The 23135-nt window shown below is 34.9% G+C and overlaps 1 protein-coding gene across 2 annotated transcripts in view; it reads right to left on the reverse strand.

Annotated features, from left to right (window-relative positions):
* Positions 1–23135, reverse strand: part of AP3S1 (adaptor related protein complex 3 subunit sigma 1) — a 27630-nt gene continuing 4495 nt past the window's right edge. Inside the window, exons 3-6 of one of the 2 annotated variants that reach the window (XM_030467723.1) lie at positions 22695–22806; positions 15345–15416; positions 9527–9634; positions 1–600 (exon numbers count right to left, since the gene is read on the reverse strand). In XM_030467723.1, the coding sequence (XP_030323583.1) occupies positions 472–600; positions 9527–9634; positions 15345–15416; positions 22695–22806 (421 nt within the window). In that variant the 3' untranslated portion in view covers positions 1–471. The remainder of the gene's footprint in view (positions 601–9526; positions 9635–15344; positions 15417–22694; positions 22807–23135) is intronic. The other variant, XM_030467724.1, reaches the window with a different exon arrangement.

Here is a 23135-nt window from a genome sequence, read left to right on the forward strand (position 1 = left end):
TTTGGAAGTCCAGTTTGTTACGATTTTATTTAAACAAAACAAAACCTTAATGTTTTCATGCAACACTTGCACTTAAGTCTTAAATTATCATGACAAACAGCAGAAGTAGTTAAGGAATGCGCTAATTATAGACCTTAGTGAATATACAAAAAACTCAGCATTATATGTTATAGAAAGTAAAGAACATCTTAAATACTTTCCCAAAATACTGCAGCAGCCGAGACACAGTGATATGCCTTACAAGGGCACAGGAATGTAATTTAGAAATCGCACTGAACCTACCCATTTCCTTTAGTTTCACAAATAAGACAAAAGCAACATTCAACTCCACGCACTGATTTTTCAAATTACGTTTATACAGTACCTTGAGTTTTATCCAAAAAGTAGAAGAAACATGTTGTTTATTTAGTAAACAACAATCCAGTAAATCACTATTACATTTCTTCCTTGGTTTTACCTGGAGTAGCCATATTATTTAAAAGAGGGCAGGTTTGGCACTTTTATACTGATGTCACCAATATTAATATTTCTTGGGATCTCTGGCAGATTCATATTCTTTACAGCTGAAACAGCCCGGGCTGGAGCTCCTGCTAAACCAGCCTGTGTACAAAGTGAGGAAAAATGCAAGTCAGACAAAGCTGGTCACAAGAAGATTCACTAGCAATATACACAGACAACTAATTTTTCAAGTATTTCCATGGTTACACAATTAGAGAGACCAGATGGTAATTGTGTTTGGAATGAAATGGGTTATTCAGAAATATTAACCAGAGAGAGAAAACAGTTCACACATTCCTTTTATATGGTAAAACATGTAATGCCAGCTTGATGAAAATCTATGTGGGAAGGAGCAGGAGGCTTATCCAAGCATGTGCAATGCATAGGTTACAGAACAGACTATCTGGGGGTATATTTATAGCTCAATGTGCTCTCCTTCTGTTCTAAAAGTTCACATGGTTCACAGCTGACTAGCAGTGGTTACAAGTTGAGAATGTGTAACCTGGAAGTAACAAGTTACTGAGTACCAGCTGAACCATATTACTTATCAAAATCAAGATAAATCAGGCATTTCAAGGTGGCTTAGCTTAAAATGAAAAGGCCAAACACCTTGCATTTGTGTGTGATTAACAGCATGCAGTGAGACCATTTCTATAGACCACTGGAGTAATTTGTTATCCCACAGTATCTAATGATATGCTAATTTATCTGCAATCTGCAGGCACACTGGAAAATTACATAATAACCTGGTTAAGCCAAATTAAACTTCAAACTATTTATTTTGTATTGAAGTCCTCAACTGTACTTTATCTCTCCTCATTTAAAGCCAGAACCTTTCTGTATAAATATGCAAGTGTTATAATATAGAGGTAAGATCATTACTGAGTTCCATTCAATTCTGCCTTTTTGATAACTGAAAAGTTTATACACTAGGGTAATATTACTGAAAGGCTACCAAAGATAACTTACAGTAAGCTCAGAGTTCTGAGACATACAGAGAATGATATTTTCTTATTGCTTTCTTATTGCTTCTGAAGGGCACCTTTTCAAAATGCTATTGGTTTGAGGACTATTTAAAAAGACCAGTTATTCAGTTTTTACTGTATTTGATGCTATGTAAAAAAGGTACTACAGATTTTAAGAATGGAAATGTTTCTCTTTAAAGTTCAAATTATCAATGTGTATTTAGAATTAGCTGTGTGGTTTTACTTCAGGCTTGCCACAGAAGTGGAAAAATCATTTTCTTTCTTCTCCTCGAAACAGAACAATAAAACCTGGAAGATTTTTAAAACGAGCTCTTGAAGAAAAAGACATCACATCCAAATTCTATGTAAAAAACCCCCAACTTTTTATTTTTTAGTTTTAAAAGTAGGATTTAAATTATTAAACCAAAAATAAACAAATAAACAAAAAACCAATAAAACAAACAAAAAAACCTCCTACAAAACTATTTTCAGAACTACTAGAGTTTTAGAGTGTGGCGTTTTTCAGGCCCAGTAAAAAGCCACAAGAAACAAATAAATATGCCAAGAACTGACCAATCAAGAGACTAAATCTTTAGAAACAGATACTCTAAGTGTCAAAGACTGAAAATAATGGTGCATTTACACATAAAATAAGTCTGTACAAGAAATACAGTGAAACAAAAGAAAAACTTTTCCGTAAGTTTGTGTCATATTTGATTATTGAATAGTGTTGGCAGGTGGTTTTACATGCAACCTTTTCTGATTCTTGACTTTCACTGAAATTCACTGCAATTCCAGAGCACCTTTAGACTGAGTACACCCACAAACCAGACATGCCAAAGCTGGGCAAGTCATGTGGAGGTAGAGGAGAAAGCTATTTAATAGAGTCTTAAATCTCTAATGCAACCAAGTAATTTGTCCTCACTTTGGCCCTGACATAATGCCAATTATTGGTTTGCAGAAGTGCAGACTAAAAATAACTAAAAGGGTGAAAAAAAAAAAAAAAAATTTTTTTTCAAAGCCTTTTCCCCTTGCTTTCCCTTCATGTCACAAAGTGTATCAGGGTAATTAACTTTAGAGGCTGTTTCAATTCCAATACCTTCATGAAAGGGAAAGTCTGGACCTAAAACAAGCAGTATTGAAAATGAAAGTATCAAAAATCTGCATCCCTGATTCTGCATCTTAAAGAAGCAGTATTAGACACTGCAATTTATTGCTGTTTACTAAAAAACACTGCAGAAAATATGATTGTGTTCAACATTGTTGTTTCACATTTTAGAACTTGGAAATAGGAATTTGAAATCAAGATGTACCTAGCTAGCAGTGAAGTTTTATCATACGAAACAATAAATGCATTTCCTTTTTATTTGGTTCTATCCTTTAAATTCTACATTCAGTAACTGGAGCAATAGTCCTTCAGCAAAAACAAAAACGGGGCAATGTAAACTGTTTTCCATAGAGAAGATGAAAATACTAATAAAGTAATAACAAAAGGAATGAATTATACAATTTGTAACTGAAACAATGGGAAAACCAGAAAAAATATTGTAAGTGATGGACATGGTCCACACAAACAGGCATGGCTGGCAATTCAAAAGAGAGATGCCTTACAGGTGATTAGGATGGAGATTCCTTACCCTAATTTAATGAAAGTTATTTACTCTTAATGGACAAATAAAAGTTTTAGTATAACTGGTCATTATTTTTACCTACCTGCAGCTATCCTCTTTACACAGACTTACAGTCCCTGCCTCCCGCCCCAATGGCATAGGATACAATGGAGACACAATCGAGAATTATTTAAAATACCACAATTGACATGACCATTGCCCTTCCACCCCCCTACACAGTCACGACTTCCAACAGTCACATTTCATGAGGACCATTCTGGATCAGGATCAGTGAAGTTCCCTGCCAAAAGTACTATGAATTTCAGATTACCTCTCTTTCTTTTATTTTTTTTTTCCTTTTCTTTTTTCTTTTTTTCTTTTTCTTTTTTTCTTTTTTTTTTTTTGCCAGTGAGATTGTATACCACTATCACATGCTGGAGGAGAGATTTTCAAACTACTGTATTATCTTCACCTGTAATTCTCTCTGTTAAGAGGGTCTGTAATTCAATGTATACAAAATATTTATAGCAGGATGCTACTTACCACAGATAATATCAACCCTACCAAGCACAATATAGTCATAGAGTATTTCTAAAAGAACGCAATCAGTTCATAAAAATATCTGATGGCTAAAATGACTGAAAAGTAATTAAACTACCAAACTGGATAACTAATACATTATTTCAAATGCTATTATATCCCTGTGCCTTAGCATTCCTTTTTTAGCATGTCAAACAGTGAACCACTATGCAGTCCTTCTATTTATTTTGATTTCTTCTAACTGAAAGTGAATTGTATCTACAAATCCAAAGGTACTACAAGAGTTATGTCCAGCCCAGTGTGCATTTAAGCAGATCAAAAGAACCATCACTGTAACACTGAAGTGGCCAAGTTTAAACTGCCTCTTTTATCAAATAATTCAGCAGGGAAATTGGTGAGGTGCAAAGAAAAAAAACTGTTTCACTTGGAAGAAAAATTATAAAAGCCAAAACATGTAGCAAGCTTCAAACATGCAGTGAAAGATGAATTGCCTGTCACAGTGAACTAATGACTTAAGCAAATGAAAATGAAACTTCTTAAGACACATTAATGAAATTTCAGAAATACAGTACGAATTGCATATAGCTGGTATTACAATAAGCCAATACACAACATTTTTCCCACAGCTGCTTTGTATTCTTGATTTCATTTGTGATTGAGGGTTGTACTATAATGTTGAAACACTGTATATTAAATTTTTAAGGTCAGTTACTGCAAAAAATGCACGTAAACATCTTCATACACTCTTAAGAGTGAAAGAGCAATGTGACACATGCAAAAGAAATTATACTATTTGAAAGATTGAAACAGACACATTTAATAACAGAGCTTTTTTTCTACCAGTCCTAGTCTATCAAGTGAGAAACACGAGCTGTTGTTGCTTTACTTAGGTCATTATTTATCACTATAGGAATAAATTTTCTTCATTCTTATAGTTTTTTTCATAATGCACCAGTAATTACTTTACAAAAAAGTGATTCCAAAAACATTGTTTTACTCTTTAAGAAGAAATTAATATCATTTGGAAAAAATATTGCCCATCACAAATATGTTTAATATGCATATGCAAATATGAAAAAAAATATTAAAACCACCATCCCAAACAACTCTACACAGAGCTAGCTATCACTGGAATAAACATATAAAAATACACAGCCTACTGGAAAACAAAATAATGAAGGCTAGTGCTTTGCAAAATAAACCACCCTTTTCCAGGTATTTCAAAGGTACTAAGACCTCTCTGCTGCTGGTGTTTCATACCAGTGCTTCTGTCCAGAACAAGTATGATTTCAAAGCAGCAGGGTTATGAAATCATGAAAGGATGCAATGCATAATATAAAGGAATGATCATGTCCTCTGCTTATGAAGTTAAATAAATGAACGTAATTAGAGAAAAAACAAAATGAAGTCTGCAAATATATCAAAATGAGGCCAAACAGATAAGACTTAAGACATACTCTTAGAAATTTTAAGCACTTGAATCACAAGGAGAGTAATGGATGGGAATGATTAATTGTTTGTTTGTTTGGTTTTCATTGCCAGACCCAAAAATAAAAATAGAACATGTTCGAGCAAAACATAGAAAAAGAAAAGTAGCTTTGCATAAATCAAAAAACAAAACAAAACCTGAAATCAAGCTCCTTACTGTAACAATGAAGTACAGATTATATACTACCAGTGTTGATATATTAGGCAAAGGAAGTTCGTTTGCTTTTTTTTTCTTCATGTGTTATAGCAAACTTCAAATTTAGGTAAAGTATTTCATTCTACTGAAAAATATTTTTAGCTAGTGCTTTACAACTTAGTGCTACTAAAGCCAATCACAGAATTATAATTGTTAAATCTTAAAAGTCAAGTTACTTTATCTTAGAAAGATCATGTGAAAAGCAAAGAGCAAAGCCATTAATAAATTCAATAAACTTCATCTGCTTAAGATTCCAGCTATTTAAAATACCTGCAGTTTGAATACACAGATAATTAAAATGAGTGGAAATGAATTTTGAAGTACTGCAATTAACACTGACAGACACTCAAACAGTTGAGCTGAACTAGATGTTTCAAACAGCAAATGATGGGGGACAATGATCATAAACTGAACTTCAAATATATATTTTCCTTCTCTGTTTTCAGTTCCTTGTTAATATTAATGTTCAGTGTTTACAGTTACCAAGATACCTGAAAGCAAAGTCCTGTAATTCAGACTGTAAGGGCAGCAAATGTGCATCTGAAGTTGAGTCAATGCTGAGAGCCCTTCTCATTCTACGTTTGATATCATTAAGTTTGAAAGATCAACTTGATATTTCTTCATCACCTTACAAATTAGACTGGTAATTTTATTCTGTAAATATAATTTATTTGAGTTTATTTATTTTTTAAATTGTTTGGGTTTGTTCACTGTTTTTGTTTGTTTGTTTCAAAGTTTTGTTCACTTTGAAAATTGTTCTGAAGGTGGAAAGCAAACAGGTAAAAGTTCTTAATTTTCATTTGGAAGTTCATACTTGTGAAACAAGAGTTCATGGCACCCACTTTAGACTAGCAGGTAAAAAACTCTTCCAATAAAGAAGCTATTTCTATTACATCATATTATCATACTTTGTTTTCCATATGTTCGATTTTTCTTCAGATTAGCACTGCAGGTTTTTTTATAATATTCATACAAGTTCATATTCCTTTGTTTCTTAAACAATGATACAAAGAAAAGTTAAATTTTAAAGAAGAGAAATAAAAAAAAAATATGATGTCAATGGAAAGCTAGTAAAATACACTATAGCCAATAAAAAGATGAGGGAACTACAAGAAGAAACTAGCACAAAAAGTAGGCTACAAGGACTAGTATGGGTATTTTTACACATACATTTTTGAGTCTGGCCTACATAATTTGTTGCCTTTGACATCATTTTGCTTTCCCTTTTTGTTAAAAGTACATTTTTTCTAAAAGTCAGCAATACCTTTGTCTACCTGTCCTGTCTGGGAGACTGAAAGATAAAGGTCTGTAAGAGAGAAGAATGGAAAGAGCTAGAAAAGATCAGGAGGTTCGAAAAAAATGAGGTCCAACTTAAAAAGTCTAAATCACACACAGCTGAACACTCCATAGAAGAGGTAGCCCAGGTGTACCTACAATACTTTCAAAGGCTCTGGATAAAATCCCAATGACCCCTCTCCCAGAAATTCCCTCCCTTAATCACAATGATCCTTTGGCTTTAGGAAGATTGACCAGAAATGTATTCACATATAAACACCAAACTGAAAGGTAGGGAAATGCATTAAAGACAACATTTCTAAGGGTGTAAACAGAACTTTTTGTTAGCCCACACAAGGAATGTAAGAGCTGAATCAGAGATCAGAGCCTAAGGACTCCCTCAGAGTCATTTAAATAATTAATCTCTGCCGAAGCATCAATAAATTCTTTGAGTTGATAACTTTGATCAAATATTTCTGAATTTAAGAAATACACTCGACTTCCTTTACTAAATCCTCACTGAAAAACTGTTCAGAAGCCTAATAAACAATTAAACAAACACCTCATGTCAAAATTCTAAATTCTGTATATGAAGGAAGGCAGGTGGACACAATACAAATTTAGAATCTGAAAATGTTGCTCAGCTACAATTTCATTAGCTTCATCATTTCAGCTATATAAGGCAATTTAACCTCAAAGTAGGTATTTTATAGATGCAAGAACTATCATGGAGGTCTAGCAAGCCAAAGAGACTAAAGAGAGAGTGCTGTGGCATAGGTGGCAGTCCCATTAAGTACAGACTATACTAAAATGTCTAAATTTTAAAAATAATGTCTTTTTTAACATTAAAGAAAAGCTAAAAATATCCATTGGTTCTGATTTCTTACTGAGCAGCATTCAAAATATTATGAAGTTATTTCTGATTTTTATTTACATGAACTGGATTTGTTTGTTTCTGGAAAACATGTTCAGGAAAAACATATTGAAAGATTTACAATCTTAATAAAAAGGTGAAAGAAAAAGAAATAACAATTAGAAAATTTCTGTGGATATGCATGAAACAAATGGTTAATGATCTGAGGAAATATTTATCAGGCATTGTGAAGTACCTCAGCATTACAGTAACTGTTACATTTAACAAAGAAACAGTCACTGAAGTAAAAAAAAACAAACCCAGCATTTGTGGTGAGCAGAGTGTGAACTGCTCTACTCCATCCAAATCACCAAGTGTTTTAATTTATCACTGCTACTTCTCCACCTTCTATAATTCATTGCTGAATGAAAACACAAGAAGTTATTTCCTTTGTATATGCTCTGAGCTCTACATAGTTTTTTTAACTTCTGTGATCTATTTTTATATTAGAAACATCTTAAAGAATGACTTATTGATGAAAAATGGAATACCGCAAGTATTGGAGCTGGCTACGCTGAACTGAAGTGCTTCAAATGACTAATCAGAGACTTGTCTACAGTTGATTTGGTAAATGAATTTATACAATTAAGAATAAATTCTTTAATTGAATGCTTCAGGTAAAACTGATATGTGCAGAATACATAGTATAATACAACTGCTCAGTAAGTTCAGCTTTTGGGACACGATTACTTTCCAACAAAGAAAAATACATGTATACAGAAATTATTCAAATACAGTTAAAATTTATTTATTTATGAGAATTATCCCAAATATTAATCTCTGTGATTAACGGCTTATTCCCAGTTTCAATCCAAATGCTGTGCATCTTGATAATCTGTAATACAATCCTTCTGGATGTTTAGTGCTATGTACTGCATCATACGATATTTAGCTTTTTCTTGTTTTTCCCTCACTATCATCCTGTTCTTGGATAAAGTTTGGATGTTGTAGAGAACAAACAACTAAATGTATTGAAAGACTTGAGACAGTGTAGTGTGAGACTGCATAGTCTGAACAGTATACATTGTCTCACAAAAAAGCTGAAGAATTCATTTTTCTTTGTTGCACATACGTTAAAACTAGGAAGTTTTCTGAGTCTTCTCCTAAAATGTTATTTAGTTCATATTCATGCCACCTGCAATATTTTAATCTGCTCAGCTGACTTAAAATTTATGAAGTCTCAAATTCAAGCAAATGTCTTTTTTTTTAAATTTAATATTCTATGCAACTACTCTCATCAATCAGAGACTTAACTGAGATATACTAGTAGGATTTTGGCTTACAAGGCATTTCTGGTGACATTAAAGGAAACCATCATTTTTTGCCATAGCTAAAGTATTAATAAAATCCTTTCTTAGTCTCAAGTTTTTTTTTCCTAAGCACAAATTCAACAATCATTGAATTAAAAAGGGTTCCCCACAACTACTCTGAGTATCTCAACAGGCTGTTAGAGGAATATACAGAATATAATTTTTCTCACTCCAATCCACCAAAGACCAAATGTTCAGATTTGGCAGAATCCCTATTTTCATTATAGGGTCTAAAATTAGGCTTTGAATTCTATCTCGTCTGCTTCCATTCAATTTATTACTTTGTGCTGCAGTATTACTGTGACACTAAATACATTACTTATTTCAGATGCTAGAAAGATATTAGCAGAAAGGAATAGGTGGTTGTTGTATACACACTTTGGTTCTTTATCCACTGATCTTTCATTTAAGTGTTATAGTCACTAGTTTAGTACAATAAATACACTGGAAATAAAATGCTTTCTGCAAGAGAAATTTACATGACTACTGAAGTATCCCACTAGCAATGGTACACAATTCTATTAGATACAAAAAGCAAAAACTAATCAGCAGCGACTCCAAGCAATTATTACTTCTGATGAAAGGGTACCACATCCTAGCCCAATGATACACTGTCAATTTTTAGCATTGTAAGCAAGCAGTTGTCTATAGTTTGCAACTGAAGGGTAAGTAGCATGCCTTTACTACAACCATGTTTTTACCTTACCAACTACACATTGTGTCACTCTTACCTCAGATTTCTCCAGTTTATTTTGAGCATCGATCTGAGTGACGATTTCATTCATGTTGGTCTCCAAAACCATTCCACCCATGACCATCTCAGCCAGTATATTATGGACCTAAAACAGACCAAAAAAAAATTCAAATATAAAATGTCATACATGCATCTGAACAGATGTTACCTGGATTCATCAAAACAAGAACACGTGTATTCTCAAAGTCAATAAATGTTAGAAATTTATTTAAAACCATTTGGAAAAAAAAGCTCATCAGCTGATGTTAACTTCTCCTGTATCTTCTTTGCTCATAGTTCTGTTACAAATTCACCAACTATACTGCTTGGCTCATCAATGCTAGAAGAAGCTTCCCCATTCATCTTTCTTTCAGAACCAGTTTTCTACCCAAAGACTATGGACAGGAGACCTGATTAGCAACAGTACCTCACTAGTACCTCTAAGGAGCAGGTTCTATACCATTAAATAAACTGCTCACAAATATATGTGTAAAAGCTAATTTGTGCATACACCTATGAAGAAAGAGACAGGGAGATGTTCAGCCACCACAGACACCAAGACTAGGCTTAGAAGGAGAATCAACATACATGAGTTACAACACAAAACAGGGAGCCTTCAGCACCTAGGACTAAACCCAAGAGCTAAGGCTTAAGCTGAAAGACTCTGCAAATTAACTGGGGACATTAATGAAATGGGTTTATCTAAAAACCCTCCTCCCTGCAACAATGATTTGGGGATCTGGGCCCTGGTTCACAAGTCTCTGCTTTAGAGTCTAAATTTGCACTTCATCTAACAGATTTTTCTTTTAATCCTGAAAAGACAGGCTTCCACATACTTTCTAGTAAAAATACACTTAAAACATAATATATTTTAATCCCACTACAGTTCTGAAGACGAAGAACATTTAATTACTTTTCTGAAATGAACAGTGTACAACATAGTATTTCAAAGCATAATTCTACTATTAGTTTGATATTCTTGTGATTTTCATGTGGATCGAGGATAGAAGTAATTCTCTAAATCAAATTTGTTCAAATACGAATTCCAAGTACCAGATATCAAAACCACCAGACTTCCTGATTTTGTGCCATACCTCAAAAACAAAATCAAAGAGTTTTTCTCTGATAAATCACAGTATCAGGCTTGGGGTGATTTCCTAGGGAAGAAATGGTACAATAGGTTTGGCTTAGAAGTAGGCAGATTTTCAGCTTTAATCACCATCACACTGTATTGCAAGATCAGTGACGTTTTTAAGCTTCTGAACAGGTTTATCCAGCCTTCTTGGCTACTGCACAACTTTTAAGCCAAGTGGGATTCTCCTCAGAATATGGAAATTTTACCTCTCACAATATGTGTAGACACCAAAAGCAAAATATAAGAACTACAAAGGTCTTCAAAATACAGTATTTACCTGGCAATTTTGGTTATATTTTATTAAAAAAATAATAAGCAAGTTTTTTTCACATGTTATTAAATGTGGGGGGGTTTAATTTTCTAGGGCACTATACCAACCTATAAAAGGAAAAATAATTCATGTTTCCTTAACACAAGCAGAAAAAATTTTTGGCTCATCTTATCTAATCTAAGAGTTTACTATGAATTGCTTTTTTCCATCTCAGTAAAAATACAGTTTAACAGTGCAAATACCATCACTTGCTAATGAAGATTATAAACCTGGATTTCATTTTCTTTTTAAAAATGCACCTGGCTCCAAAACAGCAACCACAGTCATCACTTCCAGATTTTAGGGGGATATTTTTCACTTTGGTCTTTTTGGCAGAGCTAGTGATGTAAAAGAAGAAATTCCAGCCTTAACTTTAGCCTTGGCTACTGGCCCCAAAATTCAGAAACTACTAACTTTAAAGTAGAAGTAGTATTTTTTCTGTTGAAGAATACATTTTAATCTGTGAAGGATACCTGAAACTGCTTTGGTAAGTACATGAGAGACTAAATTCCAGACTACATCCTGGAGAAGAAAAGGAATTTAATTCAATTTCCTCCTAACATTCTTGAAATCTCTGGTAAATTCTAGAATTTGTCCCTTCTTTAAAAGCAATGGGATAATTCATATATATTTCTGACTGAAGAGGCAAGAAATGACATTGCATTAACTCCCTGCTTACAATGCTTCAGCAGTGAGCTTCACAGTAGAAGCTGTGGAAGTGTTAACAAAACAGAACAAAAGAAGGTGAAAGGGCAGTTCTTGATCTTTACAGATTACTTCTGTAATCTGTTTTAAACTTCTGTTTTAAAATAAACAAAAAATAATGAGTGATAATTTTACCAAAAAAATAAAACAAAAAACCCTCTTCTCAGGTATCCCTAGCAGGTTACTGATGCCAAGAACTGAGATGCTACAATTCTAATAAAACAAATGACTGAAGAGATTGAGAATCTGATTAGGTTGTCACAAGTGCTACATAGTTTGCTCTGAAACAGATTACAAGGTTCATGTAAAAAGAGATACAACTTAATTATGCCAGTTTGGTAGCTATTGCCCCCAGTAGGTAAGGATATGCTTTTACAGTTCTGTCAACACTACTCATAACAGAGATCATTTTTGCTCCTAGAGTGCTGCTAACGTGGCTGATATATAATATATTATACCACACTCTGAAAATTGTGTCCAATTTGAGGTCTACAAGTACAGGAAAGACAACTGTAGTTCAGAGGGCCACCAAAATGATTTGGGCTAGTGCTTTCATCCTAGGGACAGAAGATGGAGCACCAGGGCTGGTTCAGCCTGGAGAAGGGGCACTAGGGGGCATTTAACAGCAGCTGCAGTCCTTTTGGGGGCAATCAGGCAGCTGGGCACTTCTTGGCAGAGAATGGCAGGAAGAAAGGGACAGGAGAGGCTGAGATTGCCCATAAGGAAACCTTTCCCTGGGGAGGTCAGGCAAGTGAGTGGTGGCATGGGCTGCCTGAGGGCTGTACAGGCTCCCTCCCTTCCTGAGCAGCCTAATCTGACTTTATGGCTGACTCTGCTGGGAGCAGCACATTGCAGAAGGCAACCTGACCTCCTGATATCTGTAATTAAATTATCTTATGATTTTATGGTAACAACATGCTACTTCAAGATGTGGAGGGAGTTTCACTGGTAAAAAAGACAAATGCATCAGAGCCAGGAACTTGCTCTAGCCATTATAGGCAGGAAATCCAACCACTATGAAAGAGGCAGATGCAGAGAGCTAGGGACAATTTAAGTGCAATGCATATGTCAGCAGTATTATCAGTACCAGAAGTGCCTGTAAGTATGCATTCATGTATGATGAAGAAAGAAAAAAATTCATGTATATATATAAATGAAATTAGGAAAGACCAACTAACTGCATTTCTAAATACAATGATTTTTGCATCAGCCAAGCTCTTAAAAGCCAGATAATGAAATTGCTCAGGAATGTACTAACACCTACTACTTCTCAAGCATAGTAAATGCTTTAAAACTTAACTGTGGCAGGATCACAGGCAGTTAGTTATACAGGTGTCCAAACAATAATCCAAATACTTTTGAAAACCGTATCATTAGTATCTATGTTCACTATCATCACTTGGATTTAAAGAAATACCAGACATCACTAAGACTATTTATGACATATACCTTCTGCTATGAATTCACACCTCATGCAGAAAACTTTTGCATATGTTTTAAAATACTAAAGCATGAACAAATGCCCAAACGCCTGTGGATTTAGTTTGGTTTAGGGGGGGTTGTTTTGTTGGTTGGTGTTTGGGTTTTTTTCCAGGCAGGTAGAATATGCAGAGATATTGCTTAATAGATTCCAGTAAGAGGCCCAATCTGTAACATCACCTTAGAAGTACTGCAAGGTCTCTACAATAAGTACACATCACATAAGACAGTTAAGAGAATAAATATATGATATGACCCAACTGAAGCATTTTGTGTCATATGAAGACAGACATAAGATGAAGAAGTGTCGAAGCCTCAGCAGTGGAACATGACCACGTAGCCTCCAGAGGTCTGTGATTCTAAGACCAAAGCTGAACTGGGTTACCATTTTAAAAATTAAAAATAAAAAAATAAAGCTTCTTGAGGAAATAGACCACTGATCATAAAAGACTCCAGTCCAAGTATCACAACAAAACAAGGCAACCACTCCATGATGCCAAGACAAAGAATTATGATTTACTGGTTCAAAGAATGCATGTCATCAAGGCATTAATTTCCCTCATTGTGAATCATAAAGAGGCTGCAACATGGAAGCAAGCTACAGATTAAGAAGGAATTGACAAGGGAACATTGTCTGCAAATAAAAAGAGGCAGAAGACAAACTTCAGGTTTCTGGCCAGCTACAGCACGGATGCCACAAAGAACAGCAGTACACTTGTATACTACAGGCACAGAAGCATACTTGTATGACTGGAGTTAATATCCAGCCTTTGGTAGCTATTGTTATTATCCTTATTATAACAGATGAAATTAAGAAGTAGTAAGAATTTTGAGGTGTTTTTACAAAAATCAAGAGCACTTGCTACTTCTGTTCCATGCTTTGTCTAAAAGCATGAATGCATGCTTTAAAAAATGTGGAGAATAAATACATCAAGAAAAAACTTTCAATAAAATCTGGCCATCATATTTTCTTGTCTTCAAGCTGCAACCTGATTCTGGAGGATTCGCTGTTCTAATCAGGTAAGGAACTCTCAGAAAAGATCACAACACTCTCAGGAATATTTTACTAGGTGATAAAAAACTTTTGGAAAAATAGAACTATTTCCTTATACTCCTAGCAATGTATTCTGGTATTTTACTTTTAAAAGATGCTTACGATAGCTTTCTGTGAAATTTTTCCACCTGCAGCTAAAGGTCAAAATCTTTGCTGCAAAATGATTGCAGTATTGGAGTTCTTTAAACTCAGAAGCCAATATATAAACCAGTCATAAATTCTTTCATACTTTAATCTGCCATTTTGGAAACAGCCAACATGTTACAGACAGACTAGACCAGACCAGCTCATGACCTGTCACGAGCATAGGATCAGTTCAGACACCTACTCAAGGTCATTTGAATTACATTGTCTGGTCAAGGTTTATGTGTTTCTTGCAAAAGAATTTTGTCATTTTAAAATAAAAGAAGACTGTTCCAAATGGTTCTTTGGCAGTAGATACCTGCTACTATTTTTAGTGCACTTTTAGTGATATTGAAGTCTTATTTTCCTTTTTTCTTTTGTTGTTTAAGCAAAAAGATGTTTGAGGATAAAAGGTGACTGCACAGAAAAAAGTAGTAGGCACAAAATGCAGTAGAAGGAATAATTCTGTATATTCCATTTGCAGCACCCTGGGTATTACACCAAAAGTTGCCAAAATCCTTTCAAATGAAAGCTAACTATAGTATTAGCATTTCTCAAAACTAAAAAAAAGAAATAACAACTTCATAAAGAAAACACTTTTTCCTGGGTGGGAAATGTTCAGTCAAGATTGGTTCTCCATGTTTGAAAAAAGGCCCAGACAGCATTTAAATTACATAAATATGGCATTTGAAAGGCAATTGCCAGCCTGAAGTGGAAAATCCTGTAACAAGTTTCAGTTCTGAGTATATGTAAAACCTAACCATAAACAAAACAGAACGAATATTTTCTTGAAATTAAGTCCTACTCTGAGAATATTCAGATGTCTCCACTTTGACACTTTTATGTGCACTAACACTATAAATCTCCCACAATATTTTCTTTTTCCTCAGAAAGACATGTTCCACTACAGCTTCCAAATCTTGAAAACCATCTGTTGATAGAAACTGTCACAATTTCACCGATAAAAAGAGTAGTACAACTACAGAGTATAATACCAAGTATCACAGTACCTTGTCTACATGAAAAATTAAATCCAGTTCACAGACATTTTCAAAACATTTGTCTAGTGTTTCCACAAATACCTGCAAACAGGAAGAAAAATACAGGGGTTAAGCTTTAAAAGAAACTCAATTGTTCCATTAGGTGCAAGGTTTCAAAAAAATAAACATAAACACTGGGCAGATTTTAGGGCATTAAAAGCATCTACAGAAATTAAGTGGTTAACATTAATTTGTCAACAGCATGTTATCAGTAGAGGGCAAAACTGTATGAACAAGTCAGTTTATGTTCGCTGCCAAAAGTCACAGTTTTTACAGTTTTAAACAATAGTTACAGCTTGAAAAAACAGTAGCATCATCTATGCTTCGATTTTCTCAGGTATGATCCTAAGTGTTCCTTCCCATTTCATCAGAACCCAAATATTAATAAAAAAACTGCTAGGTTTGTTTTTTTTTTCATTATTACTATTATTAGCAATAACTAGACTGTAGGCACCTTCTAGGTAACCAGACTACGGTTAACTTTGCCACACAGAGACACATGTGCAACGCAGATTGCCAGCATCATGCAAGTTTGTCAGCACTGCAGCTTCCAGCAACGGTACAGCAGCTTTCACCTGGTGAATTCAGGGATGGATCAAGGAAAAAGGTAGCTGTCTGCTGATCCCGTCAGGCATACCACCACATAAGCTTCGAAAAGTCCAGCAGTTTGTGCACAGACAAATAACCTCTCCCTGAATCTAGAATGCAACTGCACAAAGCAGAAAAATCCAAGTGGCTGCTGGAGTCCAGCCACTGATGATCTCTGACAGATACAGACTGTATGCTACCCCTTTCTGGATACTTCTGTGTCAGCCAGTTTTGATAAGACTATCCCAGCCTTCAATTAGGCCAGACAACAAAAAGATGACTTGCACTTCTCATGGTGCTGAATTCCCATCTCCATGTGCTTAGGGTGAGTTCTGACAAAGACTCCAGTCAATCACAAGATCAGTGATATCTTTATGCAAGGGATAACTCCTAACTTAGATGTGATGCACCCAGACCTTAAAATTAACTATGAGATCTTAGGGTCCTCAAAATTAAAAATGATTCTGTAAGAATTTATTAAGGACCAGTAAATAAGCTGCAGTGTATAGGTAATGTTAATCTTGGTCTCAGTGCCATTTTGTCACACTGTGCATTTCATATTTTTTATTGAGTCATCATTGTATTATTTTTTGTATAATTTTTTTTGCAATTCTAAACTCAAACACTGAAACAGTAATATGGGAGAAGTTAAACACCTGGTTTTATGCTCTCTCTTTTGTTTATTAATCCCATTTTAGTCTTCGAGAGGAACAAGATTTCAATATGCAGAGGCCCAGAAAATAGAAATGAGAAGTCATGTTCTACTGACAAAAAATTAAGTTGAGAAAAGGCCTGTTCCTACAGGCACATATTTATGTCTCCAGACCCACAGAAACAGGTCTACTTGATATCACATTTCCAGTTGTCTACCTAGCATATCAAGAAATGTCACGTTTACCTCTGAATCCCTGGTCTCAGATCCTGCTTACACTATAAGAGAGGATCCACTCTGCAGTTGCTATTGCTACTGCTATTCATCTCCCTATCAATGTCAAACTACATCTAACTGATGTCCCAAGCATTTAGAATGAGAATTGTTCTTTGATACCAAAATACCAATTCATAACTCAGACTAGGAACATACAGCATTTTCGCAGGCAGACTCAAGACAGTAAGGTTCACTGACAACAGTTAACTAAGTAAATTAATATGGTTCACGATTGAATTAAATATATTATTATCATTATTATTAATTATACTGAAGCTAAGCAGATTTTTGTCTTCCAAGTAGTTGTTAATTTGCTGTGATAATGACAGTCTTCCATAAAAAAGGGAGGCGAGCAAACAAAAAAACGTTTATGTTAAGCAAAACAAACCACACAGGTCACAACTATGTGCAGCAAGACAAATGACAAGAGATGTTCTCTTACTTTCCTTGTACCTTAGGAGAATGTGGTTACAAGGACAGTGCTGTTTGATATTAGCTGCAGGAAGAAGATTGGAAATAAAGTGTAAATGTAACCTTTACCCAAAGGTTTTAGTTAACAGAGCTAACAGTTTGATACTATTTTTGAAAGAAAATATTTTTCATCTACATCACCAAGTTTGCACATGAATTTACATACTCTGACGTTCACCTTGTTCCTTGGAAAACACAGGAACACGTTAAAAACAAAAAACACCTAAAAATGCTCAAAAAAGACCCCCATGGATATAGGTACTTAGAGCAGTATGTCCAGCAGACTAATAATACAGAAAGTTTTGGGTTTGTGACCATCCAGTAAGTAGGGCTTCTCCTGTAACAACTCTTGATTGATAGTTACAATGGTTACTTTTAAACCTTGACACCAGCACACACTGAATGAACTCGCAGATCTTTGCTTGCAATTTATGGCCAGTAATGCACACTAAACATTTTGTAACCTAAGGAAAATCAGCTGGCAGTGAGTATCCTCTAAAGAGATTTCTCACTGCTTCAGGATTTTTCATGGTAACTTTGGAAACTTCTTCAATCTTCTGTTCTTGATGGAGAGTTCTCTCACCGGTGATGCCAGCACTGACAAGGTATACATCTCTTACAAATAAATGGTCTCTAAAAGCATCAGTCTACACAATAAGATAGATTTTCTTACACTAACATTCCTTGACTTATTTTAAGACAATATCAAATAATCAGTATGGTACATAAAATTAGAGCCACTTGCATCATAATTTTAGTTGGCAGCCAAATTAAATGGCTAGCACTGCTAGCATTTCAGATCTTCAGTAATTACACTTCAGATTCTGCAGACTTGTAGATCAAAATAACCAGAAAATACAATTGTTTGGGGACATTCACACTCCACACACATGAGTTCGAATGCACCGTTTGATGTTACTGGAAAAGAAACATAGATTTAAATGAGTCAAATAGCAGGAAAATAAGGATGAATGCACAATGAATTACTAGCTCCCCCTAGTGATGGTTTTTAAAATAATAATAATAATTTACAGTTCTAAGAAAAACCCATGTATAACTCCATGAAAGTAAAAAAAAAAAACCTAAAAAAAAAAAATTAAAACACCAAAACCAACCAAACAAAAAACCACCTAAAACCAAAACAAAAAGAAACATACCACACCTTTTTTCATAGTAAAAATGCATTAATAAAGCCAGATATACAGCTGGACAGTAAAGTACATGAATAAAAATACCAAATTCTCATCGAATATATTCAAACCAAGAGCTGCCTATACTCAGCAATGTAGAAAAACATAAAACACCACCTCTACCAAAAAGGGGTTATTTTTTAATTAGTCAAGTAAAAGAACAAAGGAAGAAAATATATATTAGTGCTGGGAAGATACAAGAGTAGCAGAAAAAGTAGAACACCTAATAAACTAAAAAGACACTGTGTTCTTCCACACTTATATTTGCATCTCAGATTTCTTTCAATGTGTTTTATTTAACTACTCATAGTATACAGAGAATTCCAAGATTACAGTGTAAGGGGACAACTGTACAAGTCCTGCTGAGTAGTGTTAGGTTTTCAAGCAGACATACAAATAGACTTCATTTATTACAGTAAGGTTTTTTTAGGTCAAAACATTCTTTTTGTTCTTAATTTCTGCCATTTACTTTCCACTCAAGCCCAATTCTAAATTAAACTAAGAGCATTAAGTGAGAACTAGGTAATGATTTTTCTGACAAATACATAACCCACTCATATGCTATTCCCTTTTTTATTAAATGAGCACAAAAGCACCTCTGGTCAGGACAGTTCATGTTGAAAGAACTGAAGAAAACATCTTTCATGAACTGCACTGCATTTTCCACATGCATGTTACTGTACAACATTACCTGGCAAGGCTATATTCAACTTTTCATGGTAGACTGATCTCACAGATTTACCTGCTTGGTCAGCCACCATGTCTTGGAAGTATAGCCGTGGGCTAAAATCCTCAAAAGCACTTGGACTTGATAAAAGCTTTTAGGTCTGTGAGACAGGTATTGTAAATGTCACTGAAGTTTTCCTCACAGAAGTCTACAGCTAGTTATACTGTCTTATTTTATTTCCATGTGCTATGTACATTACACATCACATGCTAAAGAATGGAGCTTGGAATAGTTACAACTCATAATTTACTCTGAACATAAAAGACTGCAAGATCTACCAATGAGCTAGCTGTCTATCTCCCATCCAAATACTCATAAACAACAAACAGAATCTATATATTACCAAAAAAAAAAGAAAAAAAAAAAGGAAAGACAACAGACAAAAATTAACAGTATGCACTTGCCTGAGGTATTCAAACACATTTAGTTTGAACACAGTAAAAAATCTGAGGCAGTCTCTGATCTCTAACACATACAGTCCATTCATTAAGACTGAGCCAGAAGACTTACCTTGGAAACAGCTCTGCCCTAATGGGGATACCAGTGGCTTTCACAGAAGTATCTTAAGTACTATAACAAAAATTTATGCTAGAAAAGAACTGCAGGCTGCTGTATGTAATCTAATGCATTATAGATTTATTCAGTTCACAAGAGAGAAAATTCCTACCTGAGTTCTAGGTTAATTTCATAGGATTATTTCATGAGATCACAAACTGGTCCTCTATAAAACTACTTATTTAAACAATTCAATCTATGTATGATTCATAACAAAGTCTGGATGGCTTAGTCTGACTTGCATTGTCTCTGAAATACAGTAAACAAAGATGTATGAAAATGGTTCGACGCTTCTGGACAAAAACCACAAAACTTATTTACTTGAGTAGGTGTGTCTGCATATGTACTACCAGTCTGTGGGGTTGAGATGTAATAATAAGCTTTCTAAGGGTGATTTTCCAGTATAAGATAAATTTAATTTTGATTGCTTTTTCTAGGAGGATTAACCAGATCGTTCTTGTGAACCAGCCTGGATATTCAAAATGTTTAATTTCTGTATTTTTCTACTATGATCAAATGGTTGAATGATTATGACCTAAAAAAAAGAGAATACTAAACAGCTGCAGATACTGTGGTAAGACTATTTTTATAAACGAAACTATACTGGTCAGAAAAATGTTATGAATTTCTATAAACAGAAACAGCATTTCTATTATTTCTGCTTCCTTCGAGTAACTACACTGTCATATAATTAAGTACCAAAGCATAATGGGAAAGATGCGAAATATAAAGACTGAGAGACTGAAACCTATTAAAATACTTCTAGAAAAAAGAAGGAACACAATTTAGAGAGAAGTTTAAGATCTCTCAAGTTCAGAGAGTTTGAGAGCTACACAAACCTAAGTAGTACAAGCCCAAGTAGTTTAAAGTAAAGTTCAAGTTATGCTGTGAAACTGAAAATAACTGTAAGCTATTGATGTGATATTTTTGATATACCATAATAAATGAAATCTTAGTTGAACTTGCTCAGTGTCCCTGCAAAATATAACAGGACAGACAAACATACCTAAATCCTACCCTTATTATCTGACTAAACATAAGGTACTTGTAATACCCACTTCATCTGAAAAACATCCCCAAGTCAAATGAAACATTAACAAGCATCTTTTCTCAGTTTGTAAATATTTTAGTACTTCCAAGTAAGAAGACACAGTAAACCACAAGCAGCCATGCAGCCCTGTAGATAAAACAGCAAAGAACAGTAAATTCACTGTAAAACTCAATCAGTAGCTTGCAATGTTCAGATAGTGCAGAATGTTTCCATGACCGAAGAATATTTAAGAATCTAGTAGGAATTTCCTTCCCTGCTACCTACGCAGCCACTCAGAAAGACAACTTGGATCTACTGTCCAGAGAAGCACTCAGTAATGAATAGCTTCCTGAACACAAGCAGGTGACTGAGAAGCTCTTCAGCTCCAAGAAAGGTCTGCAGGGAATTTCTGGGCCTTTAAGGCTCACAGTGCTGTCTGCAGTGAAATAATCAATAGAAAAAGGCCTATGGCTCAGGATACAATAGATTTTACTCACATAATAAACCAATTCTCTTGATGTGCAAGCTTTGCAAACGTTTAACAGTATCATATGCATATATATATGCATATGTATCCAAGTATATATAGAAAGATCCATTTTAGGAAATGCTATATGTCTCTCCATGGTGTGAAACTTTTTTTTTTCTACATTTGACTAAATTTACAATCATCACTGAAACTGTTTTTGTGCAAATTTATGTTAAGAATGCACTTGTGTAGTCAGAGTTGTCATGACACAAGAGCATTTATATTGCCAGACATAACTTTTGTTGCTGAGTGATTAGGCTATGGAATGGACTGCCCGGTGAGGTGGTAGATTCTCCGTCCCTGGAGACATTTAAAAAAAGACTGGATGTGGCACTCAGTGCCATGGTCTAGCAACTGCTCCGGTGGGTCAAGGGTTGGACTAGATGATCTCTGAGGTCCCTTCCAACCCGGCTAATTCTATGATTCTATGATTGAGACATATTTAACAGTTTAAATCACACATGATGTGTGACTGGGAGACTTGCAGAGACATTGTATTCAACTAACACTGAAGTCAGTGATCTTCAACAGGCCATGTCTGTTCAACTGCACTGAATCTGTCTTGCAGAAAGATAAACTGTAGATGGATTAAGGACTGGAATCCTGAACCAAGGAGCACGGATCCTGACCAAGAGACCATTGTTTAGGAGCTGGTGACAGTAAGCACAGGCCTGTGGCTCTGCTGCATCAATTCTGTGGCTGCATTGCCACCTGCGTGATCCTGCCTGTACCTCAAAGTGCAGTAAGAATTTCTGTCAGAAGATCCTTTACAAAGGTCCTTCAGGAATGGACAGCCACAAGAAGTTTCACCTAAAGACGCTGATGTATTGAACATGTTAATCTATTACATACTTGCAATCAATACAGGTATGTGCGTGTGTGCCCCTGTGTGTATACACACACACACACACACACATACACTGACACAGAACTTCATGTATCAAGGTTCTCATAGTCTAAACACAGAGTAACTGTTTGAACTGCACCACTTTTACCTGCTGACAAGACAAGGCCTTGAAAAGCTGCAACAAAAAATAGCTGCTAAATGTTCATGATCTATGTTCTCATTAACCAGACAAATAACTATTTTCAGAAACAGGCCAGTAAACAATCCAAAAGTAATATTCAGCACTCTGGTTGTGTTCACAGTATGAAAGCCACCTCCACTTTCAAATACTACAGAAAAATGATTCTATGATTCTATGATTCTATGAAAAAGACAGAGCTAGATACTGAAGTTCTAAGGTATAAGAAGTGTAATTCCATGTATTGAAAAAAAGAAAAGCACCAAAAAGAACTTACTTGTATGAGGTCTAAAATGCCAAGCTCACTTTCAGAAGAATCCACACAGAAGACAAAGTACAAGGTGGCATAGTGTCGGTAAATGAGTTTATTGTCAGATCCACCTATTAATCTAAACAGGGAAGACAGCAGAGAGGACAACAGGAAAGCTTAGTTAGTATCTCAGTATAAGGTGGGCAAATCCTCACAGTTACTGGAGTTAATAGGAGGTCTATTGTTTATGGGTGGCTGGAGCTTTCCCAAATTCAATTATATCATAACTTTTATTTTGTGATATAATTACAATAGAAAAATGCCACGCCCCAAGACAATCCAAGCTACATTTACCACACAAGCAGTTGTTATCTGTATGGATAATGATTACATCAACATATGCACCTTCTTATAATCAATTCAAACAAATAACTCTGTATCATCTAACAAAGGATATTACATATTCTT

Source organism: Calypte anna, chromosome Z (genome assembly GCF_003957555.1).
Source record: "Calypte anna isolate BGI_N300 chromosome Z, bCalAnn1_v1.p, whole genome shotgun sequence".
NCBI lineage: Eukaryota > Metazoa > Chordata > Aves > Apodiformes > Trochilidae > Calypte > Calypte anna.